Source organism: Myotis brandtii, unplaced genomic scaffold (genome assembly GCF_000412655.1).
Source record: "Myotis brandtii unplaced genomic scaffold, ASM41265v1 scaffold34, whole genome shotgun sequence".
Classification (NCBI taxonomy): Eukaryota; Metazoa; Chordata; class Mammalia; order Chiroptera; family Vespertilionidae; genus Myotis; species Myotis brandtii.
The window spans coordinates 3,915,978-3,933,021 of record NW_005363098.1 but is presented as its reverse complement, the minus strand read 5'-3'; the positions used below and the strand labels follow the sequence as shown (position 1 = coordinate 3,933,021).

General features: G+C 46.6%; 1 protein-coding gene across 2 annotated transcripts in view; it reads left to right on the top strand.

The window, feature by feature from the left end:
• The first annotated feature begins 6,077 nt into the window (after positions 1 to 6,077).
• The window catches only part of TMEM154 (transmembrane protein 154), a 37,993-nt gene continuing 27,026 nt past the window's right edge, over positions 6,078 to 17,044 (top strand). The window contains exon 1 of one of the 2 annotated variants that reach the window (XM_014543893.1): positions 6,078 to 6,392. In XM_014543893.1, the coding sequence (XP_014399379.1) occupies positions 6,323 to 6,392 (70 nt within the window). In that variant the 5' untranslated portion in view covers positions 6,078 to 6,322. The remainder of the gene's footprint in view (positions 6,393 to 17,044) is intronic. The other variant, XM_005871441.2, reaches the window with a different exon arrangement.

Sequence of the window (17,044 nt, the reverse complement as noted above, 5' to 3'; positions counted from 1 at the left end):
AAGTTTGGTTCCTTTGAACAGGAGTGGGAGGCCACCGATGAGTAAGACTGGGGCAGTCAGTCCCAGGAGACGTAACCAGAGACCTGGTATATTCTGATGGGCACCTGGGGGTAGGGAGGTGGAAGGACACTTAGTCCAGCCCAAGGACAGGGAAGGCTCTGGAAAGGCTGGGGCTCCCTGGTGGAGATGGCTCCTGATCTAAGTCTTGAAGGATGAGTTAGAGTTCGCCAGGGAAAGCAATGTCTTAGAAGTGGTAAGGAAACCTGGGCTTTCTGGCAAAAAGGGGAACTACTGTGTTATTTATGTCCTCTTCTCTGAGAAAAGGGACATACCTTTCTAAGTGCTAAAAATGAAACTCTAGAATAATGATTCTCAAGTATTTTGTGTGTAAAAAAAAATCCCCCAAACATCATGGGACCTCAGCTCTAAAGATACTAAGTCAATAGTTCTAGGGTGGGGTCCAGGATTTTGAATTTTAACAAGCTCCCCAAATAATTCTGATGTAGGCGGCCTTCTACATTTAAGAACATACTACTGTAAAAGGAATTTTTAAGAACATACTACTGTAAAAGGAATTTTTAAAAATATATTTTTATTGATTTCAGAGAGGAAGACAGAGGGAGAAAGAGATAGAAACATCAATGATGAGAGAGAATCATGGATCGGCTGCCTCCTGCCCGGCACACACTGGGGATTGAGTCTGCGAGCTGGACATGTGCCCTGACTGGGAATAAAATTGTAACCTCCTGGTTCATAGGTCAACACTCAACCACTGAGCCACTCGAAAAGGAATTTTTAAATTCAGTTATTCATTTAGCACTGTCCTAAATGTAGGGATAGACTAGAGAACAAGACAGGGAAACCCCTTGCACTCAGGGACACTCTGATCAGGTAGGGGAGAAGCACAGAATTGGAGGCTCTGCCCCTGCCCCTCAGGTGCCCCCTCCCCCCCAAAAGGGCCTCCAAACCAGAGCGATGCACCTTGTTCCACAGGATTTCAGCTCCTACCCACAATCCTTCTCACTTTCACTTTTGGTCACCAGGCTATGTGCCTAGGCCCTGGGACTCTGTCATGGAGGCGGTCCAGGCTGATGCCTATGGTGGAAACCCCCAGGAGTCTCCAAACCCTGTAGCAGCTGCTCCGAATGACTAGCTGACGAGTGTGTGACCAAGGTCAGCAGTCAGAATGCAAGGACAGAGGCCACTGAGGGTTCTGACAAGTGCAGAGGGGCAGGTTAGGGGGAACTTGGGTGTGTCGGCTCCCAGCTTCAAAGGTACAAAGGTACTGTGCTATGGGCTGAATTGTGTCCTCTCCACCCCTAAGAAATCCAGATGTTGAAGTCTTTAACTCCCAATGTGATGATATTTGGAGATGGGGCCTTTGGGAAATAATTGGATTAGATGGGTCATTAGGGCCAAGCCCTCATGCTTAGATTGGTACCGTGTAAGAAGAGGCACCAGAGAGCTTTCGCTCCCTCTCTCTGCCAGTGGAGGATGCTGGGAGAAGGTGGCCAGGCAGGGAGAGGGCTCTCACTGAAACCTGACCATGCTGGCTCCCAGTCTCTGACTTCCAGCCTTCCCGATCGATGAGAAAATAAATGTCTGTTGTGCCAGCCGAGCGGACTAGGACACAGGAGAATTGCTGTCAGCCCCTCTCCTGGCTGCGGCTTTTCTGCTCACTCTGGGGTTCTGTTTAATCCTTCTGCCCCAGCCATGCCCACGTATCTCTCTGGCACTCCCTCAGAGCCTGGAACCTTAACCTGCCCCCTGTGCCCTGCTCACTGGCTTCAGAGTGAGCAACAGGCACACCTATTACTCTTACCACAGCTGAGTCCTGGCCACCTTGTGATGCAAACACTGCAGAGCCATCAGCTGCCATCGGTTAGCGTTCAGACAGAACAAGAAGCCCCAGAAAGCGTATGCCAGTGTGTCAGTGTGGGTGTGGGTTTGTTGGGTGTGAGATGTGTGTATATTTCTGAGTGAGTGTGCATGTGGGTAGGTGTTGAGAGACTGAGTACAGTTGGACAATGGCCAGACCCACCACCTGCAGCACACACAACCCAGGAAGCCAGCCTGCTACGAGTCAACGTACAGGAAGTCAGACCCTATCTCTAGTAACCACAAGTCCTGTAACAATTGGCCCCAATTTTTCCCTCCCACTTTCAATTCAGGAGGAGCAAATATGTGCCTCCAAAGCAATAACTAAATCTCTCTTCTAGCTCCCCATGCCAACAGCATCCCCCAGGGCACACCTGAAGCCTCGCCTTTTCCCCCTGTGAAGTGCTCCGCTCTGCTGCCTGCCTGTCAGTCTCAGCCAAAGCACGAGGGATGTGGCGGGCTCCCTTGCTGTAGCAAGCCCGGAATAAACAGCCTTTGCTTGTCCTCATTTGGCTGGTCTCCATGGATTTCCACAGTGTGCGTGTATGAGAGGGAGTGCTGTGTACATGCGTGAGTGTGTGTGTGTGTGTGTGTGTATGTGTGTGTGTGCCTGTCTGTGTCTATTTTTTTGGGGGGGGGGGAATGGCAATGTTGGGGCTAAGAGGGAATGCAGGGGTAGCCTGCACTGACTACAAATCTTACCATTTCTGGGTTTGTTCCCTTAGCGTCTGTCCCTTCTGTTTTGGAGCTGATGGGAGGGAGGGGAGATAAGGAGACAGGAGGGAAAGGAGGAGGGATTGGATGAGAATCTCTTCTGTAACACAGAGAGGTGATTGTAAAAGCCGGGGTTTGTTGGGGTAAAGTAATAGAGTCCCCAGAACCAGCAAGCACTTTCTGTTCGTGCCCTCCTGAGTGTGAGGCGTCTCAGGCGTCATTACCCCTGCTGTGTGCCTGCTGTTTCCTGCAGAGGCTCCTGAGACTGGGGCCCTGACTTCCTGCCACGAGTGTATCAGGATTTAATCTGAGGCTGGGCGGCCACTTGCCAAAATTAATGGTTGGTAAAATTAGAACAAACAGAGGTAAGATAGCCCATTACCTACCACACAGTCTCCCTGTGATTTTAACTGCAGTAAAGAGATCGCCAAGGTGCTGCCATTTTCTGATCAATGATGGTAATTTTCTTCCCCCTAAGATCAGTTTAATCACGGCAAGGGTCTCAGAGAGCACAGAGGTCAAAAGAAAATTATACGGTTGTGCAGGATGTCTCCGCGGCCTCAGTTTATTCTGCACATCATTCTAACCGATGGAGGGCTGTGCTTGCTCAGAAGTAACGCCGGTGCACTTGTAGCAGCTCTGAGGAACCGTCTGGCCAGGCCTCTGCAGGGGGCTGCAGAATAAGACCTTCTGTGGTTTTAAAATCAAAGAAACCAAGGCTGACACCTCGCCCTTGACAAGCACGTGCCTCGAGCCTGGGCCCCAACAATGGTTTTAACAGGGGGTATGTGGCGAAATGAAGAGAGCTCCAAGCCCTGGGCCTCTTCTGTTGCCGGTGTGTGGCAGCTGGAGAAATGCATGCGAGTACAGGATAACTGCCAACCAAACTCAGCGCCAGAGGGTCTCAGAGCCAGTGGCCTATTCCCTTGCGCAGCGAGAGTTTGATGAATAGTTCTTTCCCTGTTGCTTTCCAATCAATCATCAGGTTTTGATCGCGTCTATTTTCTTCCACCATTTGTTCTGTGTTGTCACCTAAAGGGCAAAGGCATATTAAATCAGGAGTTGACTTAATTGCCAGTTTAAAACATTAAAATCCATACTGTAAACCCATTAGCAAACTGCTCATTACACGAATCACCAACCTACTTCTTGTGCATATGAATGGAGACAAACAGTGACTAATGACATTAAAAGCAGCAATGTACTGAATCAAAAACTAATGGCTATGTCAGGGGCAGAGAAATTCCAGTCACCTCAAGTGTTTACACCAACCAGATCACTGCAGATGAAAGCTACTGGAAAGTGGTGTCTCATGATAACCTACAGGAAAGGTAGGTATCTGATGTCTCTATCTGCCCAGTCTCTCTTAGCACCATAACAACCATGATTATGAAATTGCATTCTCTAGTGCTTAGGCCCTAACCCTAAACCAATGGAAGGACTTCGGTTAGAACACAAAAACCTAACACTCTAATCTCCCTGAATACTGGCCTAAACAGACACCTCCTTCCTGCATTGTTTTAATTGGGTAGAATTTCCACCCCATTCTAATCCAACTCAGTCCTATTTTGCTTGTTGTTAACAACCTCTGAGGAATTTATTGTCATGCAAAGAGGAAGAAAGGTGAAATGCAAATCCTCCCTCCCCGCCCCCCCCCCTCCCACACACACACATCCAACAGACTCTGCTTTGGAAATATACCCTTTAAAAGATCATTTCTCTCTTACCATATGGTCCAGCAATCAGGCCCCTTGGTATTTTTCCAAAGGAGTTGAAAACTTACATACACACAAATATCTGCACAGGGATGTTTATAGCAGCTTATTTTTAATTGACAAAATTTGTAAGCAACTAAGATGTTCTTCAGTAGGTGAATGGTAAATCACTGTGGTACATGCAGAATATTATCCAGACCTAAAAAGAAATGAGGTATCAAGCTGTAAAGACAAGGAGGAACCTTAAATGCATAATGCTAAGTGAAAGAAGCTAATCTGAAAAGGCTACATACTGTATGAGTCCAGCATATGACATCTGGAAAAGGCAAAACGATGGAAACAGTAAAAAGATCAGTGGTTGTCATGATGGGGAAAATAAGACATTTTTGGGGGGCTAGCAATCTGAATCTGTGCCAGTAACCTATTGCCCATTTTTGATAGCCTATAATTAAGTCACTGCCCCTTTTTCCACAATCTGGTCTTGCAAGACCTGTTTACCTAAGTACTCCCATTTTACAGAGGCCATAAACCATGAACAATACACAACCCCCAGAGGGGGTTATCAGCACTGACACCAGGCCAGGCCTTTAGGTGTGGTCTCACAGCCCCCATCCCAACACATGGGGCTTTTTGCAAAGCCCACGAAAGGTCCGGAAGTCCCATCCATATTTGGGGGACAGAGAAACCAAAGGGTATTAAGGGAGAGCTTCTTCCATATTGGTTTGCTCAGGATTTGGAGAGGAACAGTCTCCCCTGAGTCACTGTACCGGTACATGTGAAACATCTGAAAATAAGTGGGTTTTTCCTGTATCTCTGATACTCCTGCATATTTTTCGGTCTCCTGGTAAATTCTGGAACAGTCAGGGGTTGGGGGAGGGGGGTGCTGAGTGGAACACTGAGGATCTTTAGGCCAGTAAATCTACTCCGTACGATAGATATTACAGTGAAAATACATGTCATTACTACTACACATTTGTCCAAACCCATAGAATGTACAACCCCAAGAGTGAACTTTGGTTGATTATGACGTGTTCATCCGTTGTGACAAATGTACCAGTCTATGGGGGATGTTCACAATAGGGAAGATTATGCATGTGTCGGGGCAGGGGATATATGTGAAATCTCTGTACCTTCTTAATTTTTCAGTGAACCTAAAACTAAAGACTTAAAAAAAATAAAGTCTTTATAAAGAAAAAAAGGAAAAAACAAAATGAACAGAAAATAACTCCCTAAAACAAACATAAAAAGATCATTTCTCTCCAGGGAAGCAGAGCACACCTTTCAGGCTTGGGTGTGGCATAGTCCTCTCCCTCTCCGTGAGCCTTGAGGGAGGGGCATTCCTCCAGGGCCCAGGAAGGAGGCTGGGCCTGGCTGGAGAGAAGTGGCCTGGCCACGATCTCATGGTGCTGATGTCCCTGCACTGTCCACCATGGCAGGACTAGCTACACGGAGTTATTTAAACTTAAATGAATAAAGCAGAAAACTAAATATTCAGTTCGCACTAGCCTCATTTCAAGTGCTAATGGCTACTGTCCTGGACAGCACCGGTTTGGAACATTTCCATCATCTCAGGAAGTCCTACTGCTGGCCAGCGCTGCTCTAGACGCAGCCACAGGGACTCACCTGTGGGTTGAGTAAAATCACAAATCAAGAATGCATGTGGTTCAGGACCCCCCACCCCCACCCCCACTCTCAGATTCCAAATGACACCTGAGCACCGACACCGTTTCCACGGGGACAATTTCCAAAGGCAGAAGCCCGCGGCTGGGCCGGGGCTGCAAAGGGCTTGGGAGGCGTGCTAACTGCATCAGCGATTGAAGAGCAACTTCTCTTTTGCAATCCTTGCTGGTCTGACAGGCTCCTGCAGAATTACATCACTTCCTAAAAAAACAGGCAAACACTTCTCCTTCAAGTTAGCACCTACCCAAACAAGCAGGAAACAGGAAATGTTCACGTTTCAGGGAGGCTGAAGCCAGCGCAGCATCGTGCGGGAGGGAGCGCCCAGGCCAGCTGACATGAAGGCTCCCGGTGCTGCCCGCCTCTGTGCCCTGATAATCGCACTCTTCCTCACTGGCCGGGCTCAGGGTAAGCTACCTCCACTGCAGGAGGAGGATAATGAAGCCTTGTTCGGTGCCCCAGGCTCTAGAACTCTGCTGGGGAGGCTAACACCCAGAAAGTGTAATCCTTTTTTGTGAAAGAAGCGGAGGAAATTCGAACTGTCTTTTTAAGGTGGTGGGGTGGGAGGGTGAACTTGCCTTTCCCTGCAGCTATGAAATCGCGCTCTAGCTCGATCGCTTACTGTGACCTCCCTGCAATCTTTTTGTCTTCTAAGATATGTGGGTCCCTGTAATTTACCAGCTTTAATGGGCATATTAAGAAAACCATAAAGTCTTTGGCAGTTCATGGAAAAGAACGTTTCATTCAGCTGAAACAGAGAAATAATAATACATTTGTTTTTAATAGTGTGGGCTGAGAAGTCTGCTGGTTTCAAACACTCCTCGAAAAATTGTGGTATGGAGATTTACTACTGGAAAGTATACTAAAGAAAAACATACGTTTAGAAAAATGCAAACAGGAAATTATCTGAGGCATTCCCAGGCATCCACTCTTAACTTCTCAAGAAAGGTCTTTCATTTGTTTTTCTTTGATCTTGTTACTTTGGGGGACTATGTCTTTGAGTTGATTGTTACTGATGCTTTGTTTAAAAAAGTGATATGATAATAATTGCAAATCAATGCTACTGAAAAAGGCAAAATGTTAAATCTAATTCTTTTGAGCTAAGAGCAGCTATTGGTTTATACCCTGGGCAGTTAGAGCAAGCATGGTCACCCTCAAATGCCTCTTACAGTTGTGTTGACTCGCCCTTGGGTAAATAAACTTGCTGCCCATGGTTTCTTCAGGGCATGCTACCTGCTTCTGGTGTAGGACAGAACTTCAAGCAACAGGCAAGTTCTCAAGCTGCAGTTCTTTAAATAGGATGGGGCATTAGGCACTGATGATCTAACAGATGTCACAACTTCCCTGAGATTAGCAGTCAGCATGCAACCACCCCCACCCCTCCAATTTCTCTTTCCCTGTGAGTGCTCTGCACATGGTCCCTCCAGGCTTTGAGGTGGGAAATGAAAGGTGAAAGGCAAACCATTCCAACTGAAAAGGTGTTTGGTTGAAATTGAGGTTAGCGTTTAAAATAAGTTTGGGGGACAATGTTTTATGCACAAAGTTTTGGAGCTGGAAGGGAGCCTAAAGATTATGCAGCTCGAGCTGCACTGGGGGTCCAGGGGAAGAAACTGAGGCAGAGGAATTTGTGATGTCTGAATCCCCCTGGTCAGATTTTCTGACGGGGACTCCAGGGGGCCAACCACGCCCCCTGCCAAGACCGCTGAGCTAGACTCCCTTCTCCTCAGGGCATCCCTCAGCACACCAAGGAAGTGGAGCCTCGCCATCCCATTTCCACCTCTTGTAACCCTTATGACTACCACAAACACCCCCCTGAGAGTAATATGGACCTTGCCTGAGGATTTTCTTGAGCTTCTTAAAAATGAATAGAAGTATTTGCAATTGGGGAGATGCAGAAGAAAAATCTGAAGAGACTCAATCCTTAAAACTTCTCTTTCTGAGACCCTACCTGATCATGTGACTCTTCCACTTAAAGACCTCCAGTGGCTCCTCGTTTATGCTCCTTGGACTCACACCAATCTCCTTCCCAGTGGCACCTCCTTCCATGTGTCCTCCCACTCCCTAGCCACACCCCTCTAGTCACACTGAGCTGTAGTGTTGACAGGTAGTGTTAGCATGTCAGAAGTCAAAGACAAAAGGCTGCATTTAAATCACAGATGATAATCTGCATTGTAGTTGAGCACGGGGTTTATCTAGCTAATCCAACACATTTATTGGGCCCTTCCTGGATTCCCCAGGTCTGAAAATACAAAAATGCCACTTGAAAAATGCATGTATAATCAAAGGGTATTACTTTGAGATTAGTCAAGGAAAAGACTACTCTAAATGAATATATATTTTTAAATTAATTAATGTATATCCTTTTGATCTGATGGTGCCTAAGACTTGAGGATGTGAGTTGGTTTATAGGTGTCACACTTGTATTTCCTTGGGTTCTTCAAAAATTACCTTGGAACTGTCTGGTGGGAGAATCCAATCTCCTGAACAGCCCAACTTTCCCTTGCAAGCATATTGAGGGATAGGTCTCAAATGAGGCCTTTAGTAACCACAATCAGGCAACATTATCTAATACCTGCAGTTCCTTGAGACCTGCCTCATTACCTCTGAGTCAGCATCCTTCTCTTTATGTAGATTGAGAGCCTGATGAAGAATTGATTACTATCCCAGTGAGTAATCCACTTAGAAGTCACCAGGAGAGAAATGGGAAAACAGCTTTTCTGCGATTTTGACCAAACAGAAGAGCATAGTTAAAGGAAAGCTCTGGGCCCAGGTATCTTGGCCAGTGTCAGATGCTAAGAAAATTCAGACTCAAGGTGACATTCTGCCCTCGGAGTGAAAGGAGACATGCCTACCTCATTCCTTACCCTGAGCCCTGTCAGTGTCAGCTTAACACTATCCGCAAGCTAAAAGCAACTTCTCAGATACCAAAGGCATGGGATTTATTAGCTGCTGCAAGCAGGATGGTTTGTAGAAAGAAGGTCAAGGGCAGAAGGCAGAAACAAGGTGGCTGCAACTGTTCGGGTGGCCAGAGTCAAACACCGGATTGGACAGAGAGGGCTGGGAGATAGTCTGGGCTGATTCAGAAGAGTAAGAACCATGTAATTACTGATTAATGAACCTTCAGAAGGAGATAAAGAACAGGAGAACATACCAGTTGCATAAATGAAGTGGCACTTTCTGACACTGTCCTCATTTCAATGAATGTGACTGCCACCTGCGATTGTCTGGGACAGTCCCAGGGAAGCAGTAATGATGATGATAGGGAACATACACAGTGCTCATTACATGCCAGGCACTGTTCAAAAACTGTCCACGAACTAATTCATTTAGTTCTCCTAACAGCCTAAGGCAATAGGTACTAGTACCCCTGTTTTACATATGAGAAAACTGAACCACAGAGAGGTTAAATGATTGGCCCAAGGTCACACAGTGAAGCAGTAGATCTAAGCAAGATTCAGTTTCAGGAGTCTATGCTCTAACCTTATACTATATTGCCTCTGGGTTTGCAGGCTATGTGTCTAGTTTCAGGTTTCGAAAAATATGTCTCTGGTGCCTTCCCAACCGTAGGTAGACACATAAACTCTTGGCTGGGCTCTAAGGTCACTTACCACATGTTAATAAAGAAGCTGTATGTGGTGTGGTCAGAGACTGGCTGACAGGAAAAGGAGTGGTGAGAGTTGGGTTAAACTTTGGCCTGGAGAGGGGGGAGGGAGAGGCTGAAAGGTATAGAGTAAACAAAACAGACTCTGGGGATTAGCATAGTTAACACCAGAAGCAGGTAGGCCAATGCTGAAGTCACTGGGTAAGAGGCTTCAGGGTGTGGGAACCAGAGAGGAAAAGCCCAGCCTTGTGGGAGAGAGCTGACCCCAAGGACCAAACACACACACATACACACACATAAGCAGAGAGGGATTTGCTGAGGCTTAAAGTCCCCCTGCTTCTAAAAGGATGACCCAGGAAATCAGAAGAGGGCAGGATCTTGGCTGGGATGAGCTCAATTCTATAAAGAAACAATGCAGCCTGCAATTTGCCTACTTGTGTATAGTTTGTATAGTTTGCACCACCCTCAAATGTTGACAAAATGTGGAGAAACAGGAACTCTGAACCGCTGGTGGGAAGGTAGATTAGTGCCCTCACCTAGTCTGTCTTGCAGCTTAACACATCCATTGGGCTTTTAATTTCAGCTATCATATTTTTATTTCTAGAAAATCCTTCATCTATATTATAGATATAGTATAATATACTAGAGGCCTGGTGCACAAAATTCGTGCGGGGAGGGTGTCCCTCAGCCCAGCCTGCACCCTCTCCAATCTGGACCCCTCAAGGGCAGTCAGACATCCCTCTCATAATCCAGGACTGTTGGCTCCCAACCACTTGCCTGCCTGACTGATTTCCCCTAAACGCTTCTTCCTGCCAGCCTGATCACCCCCTAACTGCTCCCCTGCCAGCCTGATTGCCCCCAACTGCCCTCCCCTGCCAGCTTGGTCTCCCCCAACTGTCTTCTCCTGCAGGCCTGGGTCCCCCCCAACTGCCCTCCCCTGCCAGCCATCTTGTGTCCACATGGGGGTGGCCATCTTGTGTGTTGGAGTGATGGTCAATGTGCATATTACCTCTTTATTATATAGGATTATATATATTGTGTCTTGGTTTTATTATTTTCTTGTGTTATTTGTTTCTTCTTTTATGTCTTTATTTTAAACACTAGAGGCCCAGTGCACAAAAATTTGTGCACTCGGGGGGGTCCCTCAGCCCGGCCTGTGCCCTCTCACAGTCTGGGAACCCTTGGGGGATGTCCATCTACTGGCTTAGGCCTGCTCCCCGGGGGATCGGGCCCAAGCTGGCAGTCAGACATCCCTCTGGCAGCCCAGGAGCCCTCGGGGGATGTCCACTTACCAGCAGGGAGCAGACCTAAACTGCAGTCAGACATCCTTAGCGCTGCTGAGGAGGCAGGAGAAGCTCCCACCACCACCGCTGTACTGGCAGCCATCAGCCTGACTTGTGGCTAAGCAGAGCTCTCCCTGTGGGAGCGCACTGACCACCAGGGGGCAGCTCCTGCATTGAGCGTCTGCCCCCTGGTGATCAGTGTGTGTCATAGTGACCAGTCATTTCCAGTCGTTCTGCTGTTAGGGTCAATTTGCATATTACCCTTTTATTATATAGGATAGAGGCTGGTTTGCCCTGAAGGGTATCCCGGATCAGGGTGGGGGTCCCGCTGGGATGTCTGGACAGCCTGGGTGAGGGGCTGAGGGCCGTTTTCAGACTGCCCACACCCTCTTCGGGGGGGAAGGGGGGCCCTGCTGGGGTGCCTGGCCAGCCTGGGTGAGGGGCTGATGGCCGTTTTCAGGCTGGCCATGTCCCCCGGTGACCCAAGCTTTCAGCCTCTCCTTTTTTTCTTTTTCTTTTTCTTTTTCTGGGATTTATTTATCTTCTATAATTGAAACTTTGTAGCCTTGAGCATAGCCCAGGGCCAACCAGGGAAGGCGGGAAGCTTGGTTTCCTCCATCACCAGGGGCAACCCAAGCCTCCTGCTCACTCCAACTCCGTGGCCGCCGTCTTAGTTGGGTTAATTTGCATACTCGCTCCTGATTGGCTGGTGGGCGTGGATGGTGGGTGTGGTTTGAGCATAGCAGAGGGATGGTTAATTTGCATGTTTCTCTTTTATTATATAGGATATTATTATTTGATAACTTTTATCTGAAGATTTTGTAGACCTACTAGTATTCTTGTTGCTTGTATCTGTCAACTCCTATTCATGGTGGAAATCTTGGGGCCACTGAGGGCAGAACCTGGCACACAGAGGGTGACTCTCCCTATGTAGCAGAACCCCAAATTTTCTGATCCTATCACCAAGCTACTGTAAATGCTAACCAATACAACCCCTGCCCTGTTATCACAAAATAGAGTTTAAAAGAAACAGACAGGGATGTGCTGGGCTTGAGGAGGGCTGGTGCTAGGACCTCAGACTTAAACCTCAGCTTGGGATGGGGAGGGGCAGGCCTCTTGGGTCAGCCTTCAGGAGTCACAGAAGGAGGTGCCCAAACCTTATTAAAAGTTCAAACCAGAGTTAGCAGTGGAGCCAAGTCACTAACCAGAAGCAGGTAATCAAGGAGACCAAAGTGATTGCCAAAGAGAAAGAAGTAGACAAAACCAAATTCAAAACCAGAGGAGGGGCCAGGCCCAAAGTGTCAGGATGATGGATGAGAGTGGATCAGCCTGGGGTGGCACGCCGGACTTGGACTTTGAACTTTACTGAAGTCACTGCAGTTGCTTATTTTTTCTCCCTCTTTCCCTTTCTCTCTCTCTCCCTCCCTCCATCCCCCACCCCTTTTGTATTTTTCTTTAATCTTCAAGCCTCCATCTCTGGACAGTCCTGTGACAACCTTCCTCACAGCTCTCCCTGTCTCAACCAACTCCATAGTAACCTCAAAATAATAAAAAATAGCAACTGACCTTTGAGCTAAGGATGATTTTTTTTTACTTTTAAATAATTATCTTTTAAGAAATTACATAATAGCCTGTATTTGGCCTCTTGGCCTCAAGATCTAAAATACTTATTCTGTGACCCTTTCAGAAAAAGTTTGCCAACCACTCTAGTCAATGTGGAAATATTTAATATAATACCGTGTTATCCATTTCATTTTTCTCTATTCTTTTCGATAGGTATACATTCACAATGAAAAATAATGCAAGAGCCTGTTGCATTCTTTCCCAGCACTCCCATGTCCCCATCTCGCTCCCCTCCATCGTTTCTTTCCAGAGATTTCCCCAATCTCCTTGAAAGACATTTTCATTTTCTCACTTGCCATTCATTTCTTGGCCCATTGCAATCTGGCTACTATGTCAACCACAGCACTTGCTTTATCTGGGGTACCACTGCCTCTTAATAGCTTAATCCACAGGACCCATTTCCATCCTTAATTTACGTTTTTCTCGGTGGCACTTAGCATCATTAACCAATTATTGTAACTCTCCTCTTCCTTGGGTCCTACGACACCATATTGGCTATGTTGCCAACTAACAAACTTTAGAAGAATATTTAGGCTGAGTCCTAGATTAGTCATTGAAATAACAAGAAACCATCTCTGGAAAAAAAAAAGAAAGAAACTACCAATGAGTAAGTAGAATAAGACCAGGAATCCAAGAACAGACCACCTTTAGAGAATTTACCCATGTGATTCATCCCATTAAAACTAAATGAGAACAAAATCATAGGATTACACTGATAAATATTGAAAAGAGGTTAATAAGAGAGTGAGAATAGCACAACATCAATTACTCAAGCTGCAATACTAAAATTCTGACTACTTGAGGCCCGTTGGCTACCTGGGATGGAAGGGCAGGATTGATTCTCTTTCAAGATGAAATAGGATCAGCAGCAAGCCAGCTTTGGAGACCTGTTCAAGGGCATTGCCGATCCTAGAAAATCTCACCCACTATTTTGCTCCCCTCAGACACCTCAGGCACTTGCTTCCTCCCTGACCCTCCAAGAAACCTTCACACAATAAACAGACTCTTGCTCTCTGCTCCACCCTAGGTGGGTGACAGGGAACTTTTGGTTGCACCCTCTCCTCATTCTTCCTGTAGCTCATGATGAAGCTACATCAGTAGCCACATCTCCTTTCCCTGCTTCGGTTCTCTGATTTATCACAAACATACATCTACCACTTATTTTGTGGTTTGTTTCTGTCTTGCAGTTGCCTCTCTGGCAACGCTGAGCTTGTGCTGGTGCCATGCCAGGACGGAGGGCCGAGGTGACCAACACAAGAGCCCAGCCACTTTTTCCCATGGGCTGTGTTTCTCCCTTCCCCACTCAGAGGGAGGCTGGCCTAGGCAGCAGGTAGAAGGGTAGGGTTTGGAGAGGAACATAGGGTATTAAGTTAATCTTTTAAATTGTAATTTTGAAATTGAGAGAGAGGGAAATATAATAAACAACAGAAACCTTTTCGGGTTAGTAATGATAATAATTTCCTTTCATAATCCTTGATCCTTTCATTTTTATTTTTTATTTATTTATTTTTAAAAAATATCATCAATCAGCTGCCTCCTGCACACTCCCTACTGGGGATGTGCCCGCAACCAAGGTACATGCCCTTGACGGGAATCGAACCTGCAACCCTTGAGTCTGCAGGCTGACGCTCTATCCACTGAGCCAAACCGGTTAGGGTGATCCTTTCATTTTTAAAGCACTTTGTGTCTACTATCCCACTGATGGTAGGAAGAAGTTTTAAATGTTAAAAGTGTGTCTGTATCCTGTCCCATAAAAATACATACATTCCTGCCCTAGCTGGTTTGGTTCGAGGGATAGAGTGTCGGCCTGCAGACTGAAGGGTCCTGGGGTTAGATTCCAGGTCAAGGGCACATGCCTGGGTTGTGGGCTCGATCTCCCAGTGGGTGTGCAAGAGGCAGTCTGGCCCTGTAGCCATGCTTAAAAATTAAATAAAAAATATGTTTCTTGCCCGATCGGTGTGGCTCAGTGGTTGAGCATCAGCTATGAACCAGGAGGTCACTGTCTGATTCCCTGTCAGGGCACATGTCTGGCTTTCAGTTCGATTCCCAGTAGAGGGCATGCTGGAGGCAACCAATCAATGATTCCCTCTCATCCTTGATGTTTCTATCTCTCTCTCTTCCTCTCTGAAATCAATAAAAATATATTTAAAAATACATACATTCCTTTAATTTTCTAGTCACTACAGGCCAGAATAGGATTGCAGTGCACAAAAATGTAGTTGGATGGTGAAAAACCCAGCTTCCCCAGATGGTTAACTTCAAACTAGAGACTGTGTGAGGTCTTGAAAAGTCTGATTAGATATGAGCAAACTTTCTCTAAAAAAAAATCAAAATAAAATAGAAACAGATATCAGAGCCTCGTGGGCCCCCATTGTGGGGTGTGTTTTAATCCTATATAATAAAAGCCCAGCGACCATAACGGCAGAAGGACCGCTGGACGAGTCACTATGAGGTGTTCTCGGTCCCTCCCCCCGGCCAACAGGCTCTGAACACCACCAATTGTGAATGGGGAACCGGGGTGGGTGGCAGGGGATGCGGGTGGCACCAGGCCAAGGCCCCCGTCCTGCCAGTCGCCCCACACACAGAGGGTGACGGGTGGCAGGGGTGGGGCTGGCGAGCGGGCGGGAATGACTGACCTCTCAGTCCCTCCACGGCCATCAGGCTCCCATCGCTGGATGGCGAGTGGAGAACCGGTTGGGTGGCTGTGGGGAGCAGGGCCGGCTGCCGGCAGCTGGGGAAGACGGCCCTGATCGCAGGCGAGGCCTAGGGACCGTACCTGCGCACAATCTAGTCTGATAATAAATTGCAAATGCGGGTGGGTGTGTATTTCTTAAGGCAATGAGGTAAAAATACAATTTGGCTTCACAAGCCGATTCCCAGAGCAGATGACTGCATGAAAGCATCTTACCAGATGACCCTCCACAAAATAAGCAAAATAAATATTTTTTTAACAGTCTTTCAATATAAGGCATTTTCACTGCTGATGGCTGACATGAAAGGGTGTACAAAACGTCGGCACTGCTCTACCTAAACTACCCTTCAATATGTAAAATCTGCCATTAACGTTTTCGTGCATGCTTTTGCCTACCATCTGTTAAACCAGCTGTTTATTCTGACGCTGTCTTCTTCAAGTGAGTATGTCAGGAAAAGCATATCAAGCGAATGTTTTCACTTAATTAAAAACTGTCAACTACGCAGTACAACCGAGCTTCCAATGAAAACTACACTCTCTCCACATTGAGCATCCAGTTCCCAGGAGAACCAAGTCCCTTGGCCTCTATATGTGGAAGCCATGGGGAACACTAAATCCCCTGCCCAAAACATAAATAAACAAAACTAAAAAATAGAAACATGAAGTTTCATCACTAGGGATTCACAACTTTGTGTTAAACAATTCCTCTCATACCCCAGTGTCTTTAAAAAATTCAGGTAGTTTTTTGAGAGAAAACCACCTTTGATTCCTATTTCTCTTCATGATAAAGAATACCCTGTGTGTTTTCCTGGAAGGGGGTTGATAGATGGAGGAGGGTGTCAGACTCCTTTGTTTTTTAAATATATTTTTATTGATTTCAGAGAGGAAGGGAAAGAGAGAGAGAACCATCAATGATGAGAGAGAATCATTGATCAGCTGTCTCCTGCACAGCCCACACTGGGGATTGAGCCTGCAGCCCAGGCATGTGGCCTGATCAGGAATCAAACTGTGACCTCGATGCTCAACCACTGAGCCACATTGGCCAAGTGGATGTTAGACTCTTGATAACAAGGTGAGAGGTGTGACTTTTTACCTCAGGCTAATATGGCCTATTTTACATTTTCTAAACAACTGTTTATGAATGGCCACTACACAGCAGACAGGTTCCGGGTGTTGTGATAGATGTAGTGTGAAACAGTGGAGGAGACAGACAATAAGCAGGTATGGTACATGAGTGATGACTTCAGACACTAAGCAATAGTTAATACTGTTTTGAGACCAAGTGAACCAGAGAAAAGACAGAGCACTTCAGAGACAGTGTCATCTGGGGTCCGTGCAGGAAGGTGTCCCAGTGGCCCAACAACAAGGAGGGTCCTCCACTTTCAAAAAAAGGGAAGTGAGTCATTTGCTTCACTGAGAAGCAGTCATTTCCTCTTAGTGATGATGCTGAGAGCAGTGATAAAGGTGGCCACGTGCCCGCTCTGCTGCTAGAGCTGCCAGGCTCCCCTCACCCATTTCCCCCATTTTCCCACTTACAAGGATTCCCCCAGGGTCCTCACCAGATGTGTGAGATAGGAGTCCCAGATTGTTTGCATGGATATTGTCAATAATCATTTGTAACTGACTCTATACAAGGTGCAGCTTATTGTCTGGATTAAAAGTAAGTGAAATACTTCAGCTTAGTTTCATCATTCACATGACCACTCCCATGATCTCTTCATAATGCTCCATTATCTGAGCAGAGAAAGAGAAATGGTGGGAGGGAGAATTCCTGGGAGAGTTTGCGTTGGGTCATTTGAGACAGCCATGATGGGCCACCTGAAAGGAAGAGAGAGCTAGGGCCAACCTGCCTCCTTGAGCC